This window comes from Oncorhynchus masou, chromosome 10 (assembly GCF_036934945.1).
Source record: "Oncorhynchus masou masou isolate Uvic2021 chromosome 10, UVic_Omas_1.1, whole genome shotgun sequence".
Lineage (NCBI taxonomy): Eukaryota > Metazoa > Chordata > Actinopteri > Salmoniformes > Salmonidae > Oncorhynchus > Oncorhynchus masou.
In genome coordinates this window covers 34236264-34256835 of record NC_088221.1, presented here as the reverse complement: position 1 = coordinate 34256835, position 20572 = coordinate 34236264, and the positions used below count along the sequence as shown (strand labels likewise).

At 43.1% G+C, this 20572-nt stretch overlaps 1 protein-coding gene across 1 annotated transcript in view; it reads right to left on the bottom strand.

Annotated features, from left to right (window-relative positions):
• The window catches only part of LOC135547566 (microtubule-associated protein 2-like), a 164178-nt gene that overhangs the window by 17812 nt on the left and 125794 nt on the right, over positions 1-20572 (bottom strand). Inside the window, exons 7-13 of the mRNA XM_064976680.1 lie at positions 19087-19308; positions 15027-15344; positions 12003-13867; positions 9997-10867; positions 8796-9056; positions 8001-8144; positions 656-717 (exon numbers count right to left, since the gene is read on the bottom strand). Coding sequence (XP_064832752.1) covers positions 656-717; positions 8001-8144; positions 8796-9056; positions 9997-10867; positions 12003-13867; positions 15027-15344; positions 19087-19308 — 3743 coding nt within the window. The remainder of the gene's footprint in view (positions 1-655; positions 718-8000; positions 8145-8795; positions 9057-9996; positions 10868-12002; positions 13868-15026; positions 15345-19086; positions 19309-20572) is intronic.

Below are 20572 nucleotides of genomic sequence, written 5' to 3'. Positions count from 1 at the left end.
GGGGGTATGAGTGGGAGAGATGGGTGAGAGAGGGGGGATATGTGTGTGAGAGATGGGTGAGAAACATAGGCTGCAAACCACAGAAGTCATCAGAGGACAAAAAACAATGAAAGTGGAACCAAAAGATGACATGTTGTTGAAAACCAACCAGATTTACACATACACTCCCCTACATATTTATTTGGACAGTGAAGCTAAACCTTTAAATTTGGCTCTATACTCCAGCATGTTGGATTTCAGATCAAATGTTTTCAATGAAGCGACAGTACAGAATGTCACCTTTTATTTGAAGGCATTTTCATACATCACGGTTTTACCGTTTAGAAGTGAATGCACTTTATGTATTTAATCCCACCATTTGAAGGTTTCATAAGTATTTGGACAAATTCACTGATAGTGTATAACATTTAGTCAAAAGTTTAGTATTGGTCCCATATTCCTAGCACACAATGACTACATCAAGCTTGTGACTCTACAAACTTGTTGGATGCATTTGTAGTTTGTTGTGGTTGTATTTCGGATTATGTTATGCCCAATAGATATTAATGGCAAATAATGGTTTGTGTCATTTTGAAGTTTGAGTCAAACAGGGAGATAGCCTACTACATGTACTCAATTGAACATGACGTTATTATGATGAGTGTGCTGTACTTACTGAGGCTCTGTCCCGAGACTGTCTAGCTACACTGAGGGGCCGACGACCTTCTGGTACACCCACTGAAGAGAGGAGGTGAGAGAAGAGGAGATAGAAGGAGAGAGAGAGAGAAGAGGAGAGAGAGGATGCGAGAGAGAAGATGAGAGTGAGACAGTGAGAAGTAGGAGAGGAGGGAGGGAGAGAGAGAGACAGAGAGAGAGAGACAGGAGAGAGAGAGAGAGAGAGAGAGAGAGAGAGAGAATTGAAGTAGAGAAGGAGGAGAAAGAGAAACCAAATGAGATAGAGAAGAGGGAAGGACAGAGGAGAGTGAGAGAGAAAGAGAAATACAGAGACGGTCTACAGTTAGACATGTGAATGAAAAGTTAGGTTTTCATTGTGATAACCAAATTTCATTTTTTTTAAATGTAAATGACATGTTATAGAAACTTACCCCAAACAAATCACTTCCTCATCCTCGTTGTGTAGTATTGCAGCCCCGAAAAAACTTGAACAAGGGCTCCAAAAACACCCAAATATGTTTTTTTTTAAACCGCAAAGCTCTCAGTATAGTGATCCAGGTCTTTATATGTTGTACACATTGAATTTTATCAATCCGAACTTTATCTGCAATGTTATATTCAATTTTGTTGCGACTCGAGCGTTCATTCTACAGGTAATTGCCAAAATAATAAGATAAATAAGGGATACAAAGTATATTGAAAGCATGGGGTGCTTCCACACAGGAAGTTACAGACACATGTAGAATCTATACCAAGATGCATTGAAGCTGTTCTGGCGACTCGTGGTGGCCCAACGCACTATCAAGACAATTTATGTTGGTGTTTCCTTTATTTTGGCAGTTACCTGTAGCAGCAGGCTCCACAGAGAATGGAACAGCTGGATATGGGAAACGTCTGGAGTTGCTCAAAACAAAATAAAACATTACAGATGAGTGTTAGCCACCAGAAAAGACAGAACAAATATTAGAGCAAATATGGTTAAACTCAACTATACTAATTGGTTCAAAAAATATATATATATTTTGGAAAAGTTTTTTTTAAATGGTTTTATCTTCATAAATTATATTATAAATAGGACTGGTGGAGTTACGTCACACATGCAGCTAACAAAAATATATGGAAATGTCTGCTCTATTCAAAATTACAACCAATTAAATGCAGCATTACTACAAAAATGGAAGAGGCAAGTGGAAGGGGGAGAAGTTAAGGGACTTGTCTGACTGCCCTGCATTAAAGACCAAAATTGGTTAAAGAAAATTGTGCTAAATAAAAAATATACCAGTTTCATTTAAGGACCAAACATTGACAGCTGTGCCAAACAGCTAAATAGTTGGGAAGAGATTTTCAATGTACCCATTCTATGGCACATGGTTTATGAACAGATACACTTAACGACGCTGGAGTCAAAATTCAGTTTTACAATTTAAATTATTTATATAGAATTCTTGCAACCAATAGAATGTTATACAGTGGCAAGAAAAGTTTGTGAACCCTTTGGAATGACCTGGATTTCTGCATAAATTTGTCATAAAATGTAATCTTATCTTCATCTAAGTCAACAGTAGACAAACACATTCTGCTTAAACTTATAACACACAAACAATTATATGTTTTAATGTCTTTATTGAACACACCGTGTAAACATTCACAGTGCAAAAAGTATGTGAAACCTTGGATTTAATAACTGGTTGACCCTCCTTTGGCAGCAATAACCTCAACCAAAAGTTTTCTGTAGGTCAAGAGGAATTTTGGACCATTCCTCTTTACAAATCTGTTTCAGTTCAGCAATGTTCTTGGGATGTCTGGTGTGAACAGCTCTCTTGAGATCATGCCATAGCATCTCAATCGGGTTGAGGTCAGCAACTCCAGAAGGTTATTTTCTTCTGTTGAAGCCATTATGTTGTTGATTTACTTCCCCGTTTTGGGTCGTTGTGCTGTTGCATCACCCAACTTCGCAGACAGATAACCTTACGTTCTCCTGCAAAATGTCTTGATAAACTAGGAAATTCATTTTTCCATCGATGATAGCAAGCTGTCCAGGCACAGAGGCAGCAAAGCAGCCCCAAACCACGATGCTCCCTCCACTATACTTTACAGTTGGGATGAGGTTTTGATGTTGGTGTGCTGTGCTGTGCCTTTTTTTCTCCACACATCGTGCTGTATGTTCCTTCCAAACAACTGAACTTTAGTTTAATCTGTCCACAGAATATTTAGCCAGTAGTGCTGTGGAATATCCAGGTGCTCTTTTGCGAACTTCAGACGTGCAGCATTGTTTTTTTGGACAGCAGTGACTTCTTCCGTGGTGTCCTCACATGACCAACAATCTTGTTCAGTGTTTTACATATCGTAGACTCCTCAGCAGGGATGTTAGCATGTTCCAGAGATTTCTGTAAGTCTTTAGGTGTCACTCTAGGATTCTTCTTAACCTCATTGAACATTCTGCTCTGTGCTCTTGCAGTCATATTTGCAGTACGGCAACTCTTAGGGAGAGTAGCAACAGTGCTGAACTTTCTCCATTTATAGACAATTTGTCTTACCGTGGACTGATGAACATCAAGGCTTTTAAAGATACTATTGTAACCCTTTCCAGGTTTATGCTAGTCAAATAATTCTTCATCTTAGTTTTTCTGAGATCTCTTTTGTTTGAGGCATAGTCCACAGCAGGCAATGCTTCTTGTGAATAACATTGTGAATGTTTTTTGTAGGGCAGTGAAGCTCTAACCAACATCTCCAATCTCCTCATTGATTGGACTCCAGGTTAGCTGACTCTTGACTCCAATTAGCTTTTGGAGAAGTCAATAACCTTGGGGTTCGCATACTTTTTCCAACGTACACTGTGAATGTTTAAATTATGTATTAAATAAAGACAAGAAAAATACAATAATTTGTGTGTTATTAGTTTAAGGACAATGTGTTTGCCTATTGTTGTGACTTAAATGAAGATCAGATCAAATTGTATGACCAATTTATGCAGAAATCCAGGTAAATCCAAAGGGTTCACATACTTTTTCTTGCCACTGTATACATGGGGGATACAACCATCCTAAGAGACAGAATCATTAGAACACTTGTTATGGTACTGCCCATATGTAGCTTGTTTTTGGTCGCTGGTTAAGGAATGGCTGAAGAATTACAACATTTACCAGGAGCTAAATCTACAATTAGCACTGCTGGGTGATTTGAAAAGTCATAGTCAATCTATTAATAATATAATAATACTCTTAGCAAAACATTTCATCTTTAATTTACAATCTGTAGAAACTATGAGAATAGAAAGGTTCAGGACTTTTGTGAAACATCACATTACAGTTGAAAAATATATGGCTAATAGAAATGGGATGTTGTTCAGAAATAGATGGGAGGGGTTGAGGGGAGCTGAAAGGTGGGCCTAAAAATAACAAAAATATATTTTTTAAACAAGATAACTAAGGTAAAATATACTGTGTCCATAAAATGAATATAGTATGTTTAAGCTGGAAGTTGAAGTCTATTGTTGTCCAATTATGTTTAAGGGAAAATAATATGTTAAAATAATATATATAGCAAAGAATATTCATATTAAAGCTGATCTACCCGTTTAAGAAGAAAAAGAAAACACGGTGGATAAAGTTCGAAATGACACAATTTCATGTGTAAAACGTCTAAAGACCGGCATCACTATACTGAGAGCTTTGCCGTTTCTAAAATGACATATTTTGTTCATGTGTGTTTGGGGCCCCCATACTACACATCAAGGATGAGGAAGTGATTTCCTGTTTAGGGTACGTTTCTCAAAATCATGTGAAATCACATAAAAGAGGTCTGGACATTTCTATAACATACAAATAGATATCTGGTTGTAAAAAAAGAAAACTACTCCTTTAAACATGACAACAGAATGACAGCAACACAACAAAACTCTCCCACACGCACACAACAGCTGTGGCTGAAGCACGCCACCCACTCTACAGCCTGTACAAACACAATCTAACTGACAAACTATTGGACAAACAGTTACCCCTCTTCTGTCAACAACTAAGGAAAACTTTGTGAGAGGTAATTTAGCCCTAAATCAGGTACAGTACTGTATAATTACACTGTATTACTGTATACTATGAGGGAATTGGCTGAGACCCTATTCAAGCTGCTAGAGAAAAGGTCTGTCTCCAATGCTTTGGAAGAAAATCATACAGAATACAGTATTTTGCACTACATAAGTGCACCTCCCATCCCACCCTCTATCTCACCCCCTGAACGATTTAATTAGGGCAATGCAGCAATTTAGAAAGATTCTGGAATAGTAGAGAGCTACTTAGAGTTACAGCGCCAGTCCAAAGGTTTGGACACACCTCCTCATTCAAGGGTTTTTCTTTATTTTTACTAGTTTATACATTGTAGAATAATAGTGGAGACATCAGCACTATGAAATAACACATATGGAATCATGTAGTAAGCAAAAAAAAGTTAAACAAATATATTTTAGATTTTAGATTCTTCAAAGTAGCCACCCTTATGGTAGTAAGTGCCAGGCGCACCGGTTTGAGTGTGTCAAGAACTGCAACGTGGCTGGGTTTTTCAAACACAACAGTTTCCTGTGTGTATTAAGAATGGTCCACCACACAAAGGACATCCAGACAACGTGTCACAACTGTGAGAAGCACTGGAGTCAGGGCCAGCATCCCTGTGCAAAGCTTTTCCGGCACCTGTTAGAGTCCAAGCCCCGACGAATTAAGGCTGTTCTGAGGGCAAACGGGGAGCAACTCAAGTGTTCCTAATGTTTTGTACACTCAGTGAATATCTCTATTGTGGAAGATCTCTGTCAGATGTGGTACACCAATACCTGAGAGCTGCTAAACTACCAGTTGCTTGGCAACCACTTCAGTTTTTAGGTGTAAGTTTAAGAGGCTGTGTTTACATCCTAAATGGCACCCTGTTCACTAGGGGCTCTGGTCAAAAGTGGTGCACTATATAGGGAATATGGTGCCATTTGGGACTAATACTGTCCTGCTCTGGGGAAATGCTGGAAGAACACACTTATTTCACTGTAGTTCTTTCACAGCAAACAAGTTGCAAACATTACAAAGGTTAAAAAGAGAGTTAAGCGAGAGGGTAAGAGATGGAGAATCTGTTAAATACAGAGAGAAAGAGAGAAAAATGTACACAAACAGTTGAAGTAAGAAGTTACACCAAATACATTTAAACTCAATTTTTCCCAATTCCTGACATTCAATCCTAGTAAAAATGTATTGTCTTAAGTCAGTTAAGATCCCCACTTCATTTTAAGAATGTGAAATGTCAGAATAATAGCAGAGAGAATTATTTATTTCAGCTTTTATTTCTTTCATCACATTCCCAGTGGGTCAGACGTTTATATACACTCAATTAGTATTTGGTAGCATTGCCTTTAAATTGTTTAACTTGGGTCAAACGTTTCGTTTAGACTTCCACAAGCTTCCCACAATGAGTTGGGTGAATTTTGACCCATTCCTCCTGACAGAGCTGGTGTAACTGAGTCAGGTTTGTATGCCTCCTTGTTCGCACACGCTTTTTCAGTTCTGCCCACAAGTTCTCTATAGGATTGAGGTCAGGGCTTTATGATGGCCACTACAATACCTTGACTTTGTTGTCCTTATGCCATTTTGCCACAACTTTGGAAGTATGCTTGGGGTCATTGTCCATTTGGAAGACTCATTTGCGACCAAGCTTTTACTTCCTGATTGATGTCTTGAGATTTTGCTTTAATATATCCACTTAATTTCCATCCTCATGATGCCATCTATTTTGTGAAGTGCACCAGTCCCTCCTGCGGCAAAGCACCCCCATAACATGATGCCGCCACACCTGTGCTTCAAGGTTGGGATGGTGTTCTTCGGCTTGCAAGCCTCCCCCTTTTTCCTCCAAACATAACAATGGTCATTATGGCCAAACAGTTCTATTTTTGATTCATCAGACCAGAGGAAATTTCTCCAAAAAGTACAATCTTTGTCCCCATGTGCAGTTGCAAACCGTAGTCTGGCTTTTTTATGGCGGTTCTGGAGCAGTGGTTTCTTCCTTGCAGAGCGGCCTTTCAGGTTATGTAGACATAGGACTCGTTTTACTGTGGATATAGATACTTTTGTACCTGTTTCCTCCAGCATCTTCACAAGGTCCTTTGCTGTTCTGGGATTGATTTGCACTTTTCACACAAAGGTACATTCATCTCCAGGAGACAGAACGCGTCTCCTTCCTGAGCGGTATGATGGCTGCGTGGTCCCATGGTGTTCGTACTTGCGTACTGTTGTTTGTACAGATGTTGTTGTTTGTAGCTTTAGGCATTAGGAAATTGCTCCCAAGGATGAACCAGACTTTGTGGAGGTCTACAATTTTTTTTCTGAGGTCTTGGCTGATTTCTTTTGATTTTCCCATGATGTCAAACAGAGACACTGAGTTTGAAGGTAGGCCTTGAAATACATCCACAGGTACACCTCCAATTGACTCAAATGATGTCAATTAGCCTATCAGAAGCTTCGGAAGCCATGACATCATTTTCCCGAAGCTGTTTATAGGCACAGTCAACCTAGTGTATGTCAACTTCTGACCCACTGGAATTGTGATACTGTGAATTATAAGTGAATAATCAGTCTGTAAACAATTGTTGGTAAAATGACTTGTGTCATGAACAAAGTAGATGTCCTCACCGACTTGCCAAAACTATAGTTTGTTAACAAAAAATTTGAGGATTGGTTGAAAAACGAGTTTTAATGACTCCAACCTAAGTGTATGTAAACCTCCAACTTCAACTGGAGCTCTGAAGCAGTAACATTAAATAACCAAACGAACAATCTCCCAGAGAAGAGAAACCCAGAATGAACATGGGAGCTGAGGAGAAGAAAGATGCAATTCAAAGTAAATAGCAAATAATAAAACAAATCCAAAAAGTTGAGCGACTGACTGTTCACAACAAGCACATTTGAAAAATGAAGTCAAATGAGAAATGTATAACAAATGAGTTTATTCTAATAAAATGCAAACACTGAACATGACAAATTAACTAACAAATGAGACAGAATTTAAAAAATGTGATTAACCAAATAATTTAGCAAAATTTAACAAAAATAGAAGCTTCAAACAACTGTAAGGATGAGGTTAATGTCAAGTACTTTGTAAAACTGCTGATGTAAAAATGGCTTTATTAATACATTTGATTTATTGATGAGATGAGAATGTCGATATTTGCAGCCACATTGCAGATGCCTCCCTGGCCCAGCCAGCGGGACATTCCAAATGGCACCCTATTTCCTATTTAGTGAGCTACTTTTGACCATGCCCTACAGGCCCTATAGAGAATAGGGTGCCATTTGGGACGAAACCCAGGAGTGGTTGGTCACCTGTAGGTTTCCTCCGAGCAGAGGGGTGGGGTTGGGGCTGGGCGGGATTTGGGTGTCGGACCGCAGTAGGCTTTAACACACTCTTCCGGGATGGAGAGGAGCGCGTCTCTGCTTTCTTAGTCAGCTCAGTCTTCTTGTTCACGGCTAGGAGAAGGATGAGGTAGAGACATAGTCAAAGAGAAAAAAATGAAGAATGTACAAGTAGCATCAGAAGGAAGAGTGATGGATAGTCAAAGAGAGAAAAGGAAGAATGTACAAGTAGCATCAGAAGGAAGAGTGAGGGATAGTCAAAGAGAGAAAAGGAAGAATGTACAAGTAGCATCAGAAGGAAGAGTGAGACATAGTCAAAGAGAGAAAAGGAAGGGAAGGACATAGTGTGACACAAAGGTTTGGTAGTACAGACACCCACCAAGAAAGGCTCTCTGAATGCCAGTTAACATTCATCTGAGACCTTAAAGGCTTTTAAAGATGATAATATTTGAAAATTAGAATGAAAGAGAATAACAAAATCTGTCAATTAATAATATATAACTACAAAGAACTATATAGAAATGTTTTTAATTATTGGTTTCCCAGACACATATCCAGCCTTGTCCTGGACTATAAAGCTATTTAAATCGAGAAGTATCTGGGAATCTGGCCCTCTAGAGTAACAAATTGAATGGAGATCTACACCACTTCAAATCAAAGAGAATTTAATAATCTGTCTATTAATAATGTATAACTACAAATCATTTACAAAAATTAAATAAATAGAGTAACAAAATGATTTGGAGAGATACTGTAGTTCTGAACCTTTTTTCTTCTTCATGTCTTCCCTGGGGATACAGACAGTCTCCTTGCGGACGGGTTTACGTTCAGGGGTGGAGACGCACCCCTCGCGCCCCCTCACACGCGCACTTTTAGCCTTGGGCTTCACTGGCTGCTTTTCCTGCCTCTGCTGCTGGAGAGTCTTGTACTTCTTGACTGGTGGGGCTGGGACCCGGTCAGCTCTCAGGGGCTCGATCTGCTCGGCAGCCATGCTCATGTCATCATCCACATCTACAGTGGAGAGATCTAGGTACAAAACAGACATGGTAAGGTCATCATCATGCAGTAGTACTATGGACACAACACAAAATATGGCCATAACACTCATAAACTGGATAAAACAGTGTTGATGTGTAATTTTGTTATCATGATGAAATATGAAGTCTCCACTGTGAAAACATTGTAATAAACATGAACAGGTATCAGATCCATATATTTCAAGAAACTAGGCATTTATCCCATGTCCCTACTTCAAAGAAGAGGCATTTCTTGGGTGCGATGAGCCAAGTAAAGCCTCCCCCCGGCCAAACCCTCCCGTAACCCAGACGACACTGGGCCAATCATGGCCGGTTGTGATACAGCCTGGGATCGAACCCAGGTCTGTAGATGCAGTGCCTTGGACCGCTGCACCACTCGGGAGGCCTAAAATCATGTATTTTTTTATATAGTGTGTGTTTACTACAGATGGTAATGTGAATAACAACATGACTAAGATATGAGATTAGGATATAGGCCAAGGACTAGATAAAGTGTATTTTTAAGACTACTTTTTGCTACTACATTCACCACTATTAGTCTTGAAATCTTTGGTTGTTTCCTACACTGTGCATCCTTAAAGGACATGGGAGGGGCCACGGCTTAAGATGTGTGAATGATGCTAAGTGGGTGTAGACAAAGAAGAGCTCTCCGGTAGGTGTACCAAAACATTAACGGGCCATTTTGTCAAAAGTGAGGTAACAAATTGATCAACTTTCAAAGCAGAATAGCTCTGAGTCTCTACTTTTATCCAAAGTAAAAAACACCATTACAAATGTTGCTACATTGGACCGAATCGAGACGGTCACATATTGACTATGCTATTGCATTTCTCTAACCACTGATTATATTATTATTTGTGGTCATTAAACATGTAATTTATCTGTCATTGAAACATGTATTATTGGATTATAACAGAGAGAAATCTCACCTTGAGTATCGACCCAAGAGCTGTCTAGGATGGAGTCGTCCATGGTGGTCTCGTCTCTGTCGTAGCTCTCTGTCTGTCCCTCGGTCTCCAACTGCACCTCCTTCTCTGGGGAGGCCTGCACCTCCTTCTCAAGGACCTCCTCTGAGACATCCCCCACCTCCTCTAGACTAGCTGCCTCCATGATCTCCACCTCCTGGGACTCCTCCTCCTCCTCCTCCTCTGGTGTCTCAGGCTCGGGCGGAGCGGAAAAACGCACGCTGTGTCCCGGCTCCTCACCCTCGTCGATGGTCTGGACTACAGTGATGAAGTCATCTTCTACAGTCACCACTGACTCTATGGCAGCTCTGGGTTCTGGAACATCAATCAACGCTGCTCCTGCCCCTGCCCCTGCCAGAACTTCACTATCTTCCTCCTTTTCCTCCTTGTTTGTCATTCTATCCTTCTCAACTTTCTCTTCTTTCTCTACAGGCATTGATGGTTTTATCTTTATCATGATTTCATCTGGTTCCACTGCCTGCTCTGTATACTCCTCCTGCCGCTCTACCTTTTTATTTTCTTCCATGGTCCTCTCTTTGACCTCTACAACCTGCTCCTTCAGCTCCTCTTTGCTAACTTTCTTGTTGTCTTCTTCTGTGGTGCTCACACCACAACCTGACACAGATGGAGACATTGTCATGACGTCAATCTTTGTTGGCGTTGTCTGACCTCCATTCTGTTTAGGTTTCTCTATTTCCGTAACTGGAGCCTTGTCTTCTTCTGTGGTGCTCACACCATCACCTGACACAGAGGGAGACGTCACCATGACGTCAAGCTTTGTTGGTGTTGTCTGACCTCCCGTCTGTTTAGGTTTCTCTGTCTCCGTAACTGAAATCTTGTCTTCTTCTGTGGTGCTCACACCATCACCTGACACAGAGGGAGACGTCACCATGACGTCAAGCTTTGTTGGTGTTGTCTGACCTCCCGTCTGTTTAGGTTTCTCTGTCTCCGTAACTGAAATCTTGTCTTCTTCTGTGGTGCTCACACCATCACCTGACACAGATGGAGAAGTTACCATGATGTCAACCTTGGTTGGTGTTGTCTGACCTCCAGTCTGTTTAGGTTTCTCTATTTCCATAACTGGAACCTTTTCTTCTTCTGTGGTGCTCACCCAATCACCTGACACAGATGGAGAAGTCACCATGATGTCAACCTTGGTTGGTGTTGTCTGACCTCCCGTCTGTTTAGGTTTCTCTATTTCCATAACTGGAACCTTTTCTTCTTCTATGGTGCTCACACCATCACCTGACACAGATGGAGAAGTCACCATGATGTCAACCTTGGTTGGTGTTGTCTGACCTCCCGTCTGTTTAGGTTTCTCTATTTCCATAACTGGAACCTTTTCTTCTTCTATGGTGCTCACACCATCACCTGACACAGATGGAGAAGTTACCATGATGTCAACCTTGGTTGGTGTTGTCTGACCTCCCGTCTGTTTAGGTTTCTCTATTTCCATAACTGGAACCTTTTCTTCTTCTATGGTGCTCACACCATCACCTGACACAGATGGAGAAGTCACCATGATGTCAAGCTTTGGTTGGTGTTGTCTGACCTCCCGTCTGTTTAGGTTTCTCTATTTCCATAACTGGAACCTTTTCTTCTTCTATGGTGCTCACACCATCACCTGACACAGATGGAGAAGTTACCATGATGTCAACCTTGGTTGGTGTTGTCTGACCTCCATTCTGTTTAGGTTTCTCTATTTCCATAACTGGAACCTTTTCTTCTTCTATGGTGCTCACACCATCACCTGAAACAGATGGAGATGTTGCCATGACGTCAAGCTTTGTTGGTGTTGTCTGACCTCCTGTCTGCTTAGGTTTCTCTGTCTCCGTAACTAAAACCTTGTCTTCTTCTGTGGTGCTCGAACCATCACCTGACACAGATGGAGACGTTGCCATGATGTCAACCTTCTTTGGTGTTGTCTGACCTTCCGTCTGTTTATGTTTCTCTGTCTCCGTAACTGAAACATTGTCTTCTTCTGTGGTACTCTCCACAGAGGAGGCTGGGGAGGGCCTAACGGGCCTGCCGATCCTGTCCTTGGCAACTCCAGTCAGTTGGTAGACGTCTTCAGCATCCACCTCCTCGTATGCCTCCTGGTGCACCAGGAACTTGTCCTTCACCTTCTCCCTGAGCTCCTGCAGCTCCCGCTCCTCCTCCATGCTCAGGGGCCTGTCCTCCATCTCCAGCCGGCGGATCTGCCTCTCATAGGCAGCCATCTCAGCATCTGTCTCGGGTCCGTTGTCTCCTAGCTTCTCCTCCTCTTCCAGGGTAACCGTCACTGTAGGAGTTACAAAGGACTCGGCTGACATCACAGCTGAAGCTGGTTTGTCTTTTTGGTTTTCCATGGAAGCATTTTCATGGCTGATCTTTTTGTTGTCTTTTTCCTCTGAAGCTGAATCCTTCTGTCCCATTTGTTTGGTTTCTTCTTTTTCTTTGGAACCGGCGCTCTCAGCTAACTGACTGGTTTTCTCGTCTTCGGCTAGTTTGTCTCTGGCATCGATTTTCAGTTTCTCCTCCGCCATCTTTTCCTCCAGAGCCATAGGGGTAAAGCGCTGGGTCGGGGAGTCAATGGGACTATGGAGGTCAGCAGGGGAAGGCATGGGCCCTGAGTACTCACTGAACACACAGTAACCCAACTCCTCCAGCTGGCTCTCACTCTTGGCAAGACTCTGGTTCTGACTCTGGTCCCCCAGAACCAGGTTAGCCAGGGAGTCGCTGCCAAGGACTTGGGCGTCCACAGGGACAGACTTCCTCCTCATGATCTCAGGGTCGGTGTTCTCAGAAGCCAGTCTAGACCTGCTGCCCGCAAGGTCCAGCATTTCAGGTAGGTCAGGAGCCATGACTGTCCCATTTTTGTAGTAGTATTTGGGTGGGAAGGGAGATTCTGGGGACTCTGACCCCTGGGGGCTGGTCTTTTCACCGGGGGTCTCTGTTGCTGTGTTGTGGGGAGGAGATGAAGAGTCGGACGTGACTGAGGCTGCCGTCTCTAGGATCAGGGGACGGAAGGGTGGTGGCTCCTTCTCCACAGATGGGATGGTGACTGGGAGATAGTTGGCAGACTCCTCCAGACTGCCGCTGGTAAAAGACATGATATCCGTGGCCAGTGGTGAGAAGTTTCTAGGTCGTCCATGACCACTGGGATCCATCGATCCAATCGTAATGTTGAGAGAGTAGCTTCTTTGATCCAGGGCCAGCTTCCCAGGAGACAGCCTACATTCGTTACTCCTGTCCAGGGCCGGTAAGGTCTCCTTTTGATCTCCCATCATGTCTGATTTCTCCTCCACTGACTGTGTTTGTGCCAGCATGCTGTAGTTGATCTCAAGAGCTGACGGAACTGTTGGGGAACTGCTCCCTAAGACCTCCTTCTCTTCTCCTGCGGTGCTCAGTTCATAATAACCTTCTGCTTGAGCCCCCTTGGATCCCTCATCTGGCTTCAGGGCCGAAGTCTCGAAATAAGCTGACATGCCCGATTTGTCTTTGTTAGAGTCAGATGGCACACCTTGTCCTTGACCTTGGTCTCCAGCTGTAGTGAACCCAGACCCTGAATCCAACGTGAGGTTACTGGACTCAAGAACTTCCACTGACGGCTGCTTCTCTGAGACTGTTTTAGGTTCATCCAGTATAGACATTTTGCTAAGCTCTTTGGCTTGGCTCTGGCTGTTTGAAGGTAAAGGGGACAGAGAAGGGGAAGGGGAAGCCATGTCCGTTTTGGGGATCAGGGGTGCTGCTGTGTGGTCCCTGCTGAGGAAAGCTGGACTCTCTTGTTCAGTGAAGTCTGGGCTGAGGGATCCACTCCTCTCGCTGTCTGGTTTGTCCGTGTCCATCTTCAAGGCTGTAAGTTAAATCTTTAGTAGTTTGTTTGGTTTTGCTTCAACATTCAGCTATTAAAGGTAGGCTACTTTCTTTTAGGTCAGCCATTTTAACCAGGGCCAGCCATACTATCACAGACACAGGCAAAGCACTGCTCCAGGCTCAAAGCCTGTTATCACTTACTGTAGCACAATACAAAGAGCATCGCGCATCACTGAGGCAGGACAGGAGCATGAGGTGGAACCCATGAGGCGGAACCCATGAGGCGGAACCCACTCACTGATGGACGAAACAATGGCATGGAACGTGACGGAACGCTATGGAACCGGAATGACGGAACCGGAATGTGCAGGCAGCCATGGCGTTGATGGATGAGAAGAATCAAGCAATGATAAATGGAATTGACAACTTTACATATCTAATAAAGGGTAAAATAATAGCCTTTCTGTCATTATTTCCAGGCTTTATGGAGAAATCCTAATGATTTGCATTTGGCTAAATGTCTGCTTTACACCCTGATTGATGATTTTTGATTACATATTCAACTATTACCTTTGAGGATAATGGACAATCATCTATCATCAAATTTTCCTAGAATAAGTTGTATAAGTTCTAATTTTATTTCAAGTATAATGTTATTAAGATCAACTAAGACGTAAATATATTTCAACAATAGGAAAAATTACAGAATAACACTATTGACACAATATCTAAAATATGAAAACCAGTGAAATGTCAATAAAAACACTTGATATTGATATTATTACGAAACACAGCTGAATCCAATAGAGAACGAGTGATTTACATGCTATATAAATGAGGCATTTTAATGGCAAACATCACTGGCAGAAAGACACTGAGCAATGGGTTAACACCAATGAGACATCAATACATCGGTAAGTAGCATCAGAGAAGGGAAAGCTTGGTTGGGAGGATCGGTGACATTTCATTAACACACAGACACGAAAAGCCCGGCCTCAAAAATTGCAGCTAAAAACTGAAAACAAAAGCAAAGAGAAAGCAAAAAGGAGGAATCAGGAAGAACGATTTAAAACATGGCTCCAGCCTTCAGCAGAGCGTAGCGGGGGGGGGATTCCCGTAAAGCCTAAATTATATTATTGTCTACACACAATACAATAACATGCAGCCTGGGAGAGGAGAGAGAGGACAGACAGACACACCTTCCTCAGGACTCTCCTCCTCCCCCTCAGCCTCTGCCACCTCCTCCTCCTCCACCCTCCCGTTAGGGCCTTCTGGGGCGGCACTAGCTGCCTCGGCCTGTATGGGTGGCACAGTATGGGCCTCGCCTATGGCCTCTGCCTGTTCTAAGGGCTCGGCTGGGGGGCTGTCCAGCTCAGGCTCATCCCCACTCCACAGCTCCTCAAGAGCTGCTGCGGTTTCTGCTGCTGCCCCTTCCATCTCTTCCTCCAACATCAACACCTCTTCCTCCTCCTCCTCCTCCTCCTCGAATGTGTCTGTAAGAGCCTCGACGGTCTCTACTTTGTATAAAAGAAGTAGACATCAAGACTACGGGTTGGCAACACAGACTTGGGTTACATAGGTACAAATCGGTGGGACACTTTCAGCTCTGTAAAGGTGGCTCACGGTGTATACTGTATAGAATCTATTGTAGACAGAGATAGATGCACTGGTCACAGATGTTGTAGCGTATGAGTGAGTGACGTTTCTCCCCCGGTCATGTGGTTTGTTTGGGTTTGGACTGTATGGGATGTTTTGGATCATAGAGTTTAAGCATGCAGAGGCTTTTCTTTATATTAAAGATATAAAATCATCCTGAAAGAAAGATTAGATACTGGTCCGGCACACTGTTGAATATTCTTGTAGTTTTATTGAGTGCAATTGTGACAGCGTGAACCCAAAGGTTTTCGTCAGGCTATAAAAGAACCCTCACCTCACCTGTCTGTAAAATCTGCTGTGGATCGATGTTATCAAAATGCACACAATGGCCACAGTTTGTCTCTCTCTGTCACACACGCACCATGCCGACACACCACATCAGGCTATTTCCATTCAAACATACCTTTATCTGTAACAAAATGCATGCGTGATACACCATAACAGTTGTGCACTGTAGCTATACATACAGTACATTCTACATTAAGTGGACTTGGCCTTCCCATTGTCAGTTGAGAGAAGAGCCACAGAAATATATCAGAAATCCTACTCTCACCGCATCCAAGTTCTGAAACCATAACCTGAGTTGATCCATGTGATGGATAGTGGGGTGTGGGCACTACGTTCCAAAAGGGTTCTTCTGCTGTCCCCATAAGAACACCATTTTATTTCTATTTTATTTTATTTTTATTTTTAGAACCCGTTTTGGTTTCGTGTAGAAACTTTTTTGTTTCCATGTAGAACCCTCTGTGGAAAGGGTTCTACAAGGAACCAAAAAAGGTTCTACCTAGAACCAAAACAGGTTCTTCAAAGGATTCTCCTATGGCCCCAGCCAAAAAAAAGGTTCTAGATAGTATAGAGACAGACAGTGGCTCCAAGGAGAACATGTCCTTTATCACTGTTCTAGGATCCGCCCTGGATCAGTAATCCATCCTCCAAACCCAAAACCATTTGAAGTTACGAAACAGATCCTCACATCCTCTCTATGTGATCAGCACACACACCTGCAGTTCGATAATTCTATCTTCCTAATCCATTCCCTGTGGATTAAGGGGCTACAGTATACAGCGCTGCAGTACTGTTCTGCATGCGCAGGATGCTCTGCACAGTGATGTGCGATTGATTTCTTTAACTCTGGGCCGGGGGTGCCTCTGCTCCTAACTCCTAAGCTGTCATGTTGACTATGAGTTGCAAATTGAGATTCTGAAATCCTGCTTAGAGGCAGAAAGATGCTGCTCAACCCAACAGGCTTTATGCAGCAGCGTTACGCCTGCCCTCGCCATGCGGCACGGTGCTCAGGGTTTTATATTACGCCAGGCGGCTGGGCTGCTGTGTGTCTGTGTGTGTCTATGGAGCAGGGCAGTGACTGGATGTGGCAGCAGTGTACAGCCTGCTAGGTCACATCACAGCAGGGGCACTCTCTGCACAGGGAGAGGAGATAGAGAGGAGGACTGATGCCGTATGGCGTCCGCACGCTTCTCGGCTGAAACAGTTTGGAACAGTTAGTGCATACAGTATATTATGATGACCTTTTGTGACGTTATTCTTCGTTTTGGACTAGAGTGTTTATGGCTGTTCGGGCACACACATGTTTTTCTTGAGGCAAGCCTGTCGGTAGCCGAAGACTACGCCCCCTTGTTGGCGATTTGGCCAATAGTAGGGTTTCTTCAATGAAGTGCATATTGTCAATGAACGAGAGGTGACTCGGCCTCGTACATTTTTTTACTTGGAAAATACTGCACCAAACATCCCAGACAGATGCAAAATTGCGTGACTAAGCTCTCCATGGCAAAAACATCAAACCTCTAAGAAATCTGTCATTAATTATCTTAGATTAATTGTATTTTTAAGAAGTGTATACGGGCTATGGTGTCTCAAAACAGACAAACAGAACTATTGCTGCTTTTATTCATTTTCAAGCAAAGGTCTTTTAAGAGAGTATGCGAGCACACTCGTTCGGTTCAGCTAGCTGAGCTCAGCTAGGCACCAGCCGAACTGAAGCATGCGGACGCCTTTATACAGTCTGCAAGCTGGAGACATAGAGGCGTTGTTGCTCTGTAATAATGCTAGACACCTAGCAATTTTATGAAGTTGGTTTTAGCCCACATAGGTTCCCAATCTCCCAACTAGCTACCAATAAGCCATTTCATGCTATCAATCAAGTTTTTATTTTACTAGGCAAGCCAGTAAAGAACAAATTCTTATTTTACAATGATGGCCTACCCCGGCCAAAGCCTCCCCTAACCCGGACGATGCTGGGCCAATTGTGCGCCGCCCTATGGGACTCCCGATCACAGACGGTTCTGATCCAACGGAACCAGGGTCTGTAGTGACGCCTCTAGCACAAAGATGTTGTGCCTTAGACCGCTGCGCCACTCGGGAGCCCCAAGTTAGAAAAACTAACTTGTCTAACTATCTTAGCGAGGATGCCTGTTGGCAAACTTTAGAAAAGCAAGCAATAACTAAATGTAATGAATAAGTCTCACATTCCTTTTAATCTTTAACCCAGATTTTAGCAGATGCAGAGAAGCATATTTAACTGCAGTTAGGAGGATACAGATAGCTCAAGAGATATGCTTGGATATGCAGAAAAATACACATCTTTTTTTACATAGAATTAAGCATATTAATTATGGCCCTATATTGCAAAAAGCTGTTTCAGATGTTTGAAAAGTGTAAAATTGCAGGGGACCAAGCCACCTTCATAATCCCTTCGATGTTTGTGGTACATGGAGCCCCTTCATCCAGCCTACTACAGAAAACATTATTATAGTATTAAAGTATTTGCAGTGCAGTGCGTGTTTGTGTTGAGCTGAACATCGTCCTGTGGATCCGGTGATCTACAACGTGTGTGTGTGTGTGTGTGTGTGTGTGTGTGTGTGTGTGTGTGTGTGTGTGTGTGTGTGTGTGTGTGTGTGTGTGTGTGTGTGTGTGTGTGTGATGGGACACATGAGAAGGGAGGGCTCAGGGATGAGTTTGTCTTTGATGGAGTGATGACAGACAGAGACATAACACATGGCATGAAGATGTCACAGACCGGCAGAGAGGAAAACATGTGCATGAAACAAGTCTTAGTTCATGCACCTCTGTATATTGCTGCAAGCCATTTGGACCACAGCAAGTCCTACGCCTGCATGCCACTCTGTTTAAGTGATTTGCATATGGCATTTTTTTTTTTACATTTTATGAAATGCATCCTTGCAAGTATGCACATGTAGGTTTAAAAATTTTCTCAGGCAAATTTGTGTTCAAATTAAAAATGGAATGAGTTATGTTTATATTCATCGGATCACTTTGACAAGTGACGGGATGCTTCCGGAGGCAAAGTCGACTACAGTGAACAAATGGCTTTGATTGAGATAAATCACAACAAACTAGATCATCTAAACATCACAAAACATGAAAGTGCTCAGATTCTTTGAACTAATTGACACCACAGGGACACAAACAAACACACGGACGGACGGACGGAAAGACGGAGGTTATTGGTCGAACCACAGAAAAGGGGGATCGGGGGTAAAAGAGAGGGAGAAAGAGGAAGGTAGGAGGAAGAAGGGAAGATAGGAAGGAAGAATGGCGTACGTAGAGGAACCATGCGCGGTTCACCTTGGATCTGTCTAAAGGCAGCGGCCGGCACTGAGGGCCGAGAGGAGACCGAGCGATCCCACTCAGGGCTGAACAAGGGGTGATCATAGTATTCCTCGTCAGAGTGGTAGGGGTCATCCTCGGGCATAGACACAGAGATGGAGGGGGCGAGGAACTTGCACCTCTCCCGAGAATTTTGGAAGTGGTGGAGAGGGCAGGCCTCCTCCTCCTCATCCCCTACATCTACAAACAACAGACACACAGGAGAAGAACGTACTGCAGGGGAAATCTGGACAAACACAGAGAGAGAGACAGACAGGGAGAGGGAGAGGGAAAGACTCACAGAGAAACAGACAGGGAGGGAAAGGGGGAGGGAGGTAGAGGGACAAACAACAGACACACAGGAGAAGAACGTACTGCAGGGGAAATCTGGACAAACACAGAGAGAGAGACAGACAGGGAGAGGGAGAGGGAAAGACTCACAGAGAAACAGACAGGGAGGGAAAGGGGGAGGGAGGTAGAGGGACAAACAACAGACACACAGGAGAAGAACGTACTGCAGGGGAAATCTGGACACACACAGAGAGAGAGACAGACAGGGAGGTAGGGAGGGATGGAGAAGGGGGTATAGAGGGACTTGGTGTTGGGGAGAAAGAGAGAGGCTGATGAGAGCGAGGAAGAGAACGTAGTAGAGATAAAGAGAAAAAAAGATTGAGAGAACAAGGGAAAACTAAGACAAAGGGTAGAGAGAGAGAGAGAGAGAGAGAGAGAGAGAGAGAGAGAGAGAGAGAGAGAGAGAGAGAGAGAGAGAGAGAAGCAACAAGACAAAGACACAAGGACAGTGACCAGCAACTGAAAGTGACTGAGTTTGGGGTCTGCCATAATCAGAGAGAAGATGGGACCACATATTCAGAACAATTTAACAGTGACCGTGATGTAAAGCAATGTAACAATGACATCCATTGAAAGCTAGTGTTATTGGGCCAACTGCTGCAGTGCTGATGAGCAGTGCTGTAGTGCTGCCAGTGGGCAGACAACTTTGCTTGCTGGCTGAGGTATTTACTCACTGCCCTGAGTAAAACAGTGGTGCCAAGGTGTTCTTTTATAAACATACTTCAATTTCTATAGGAATTTATAAAGATATTTAAATATAAGGGAGATTTCTACGTAATAAGATAGGAAGAGAGGGAGTTTCCATTTTCTGAACATCAGGAAGCTATGGAGCTAACATGTAAATTCAACCACCAGTCTGTCTGAGAATGGCTGGCCCCTCCCACAATCTCTGTCATAGGTCACATGTCCACTGCAGTCAGACTAAACAAACACAGATCAGGTCAGGCACGATCAGAAACAAACCAGGAAGACAAACAAGCATGGGCAGAGAACAAGGAAAAACTAACAAGAAGACATGCTTAAACACAGGACAGAAGAATAAAGACAAATACACATAAGTGGAAACAAGAGAGGTTAGGAAGGCAAACAGGCTGCCAGAGTTATATCTGCAAGG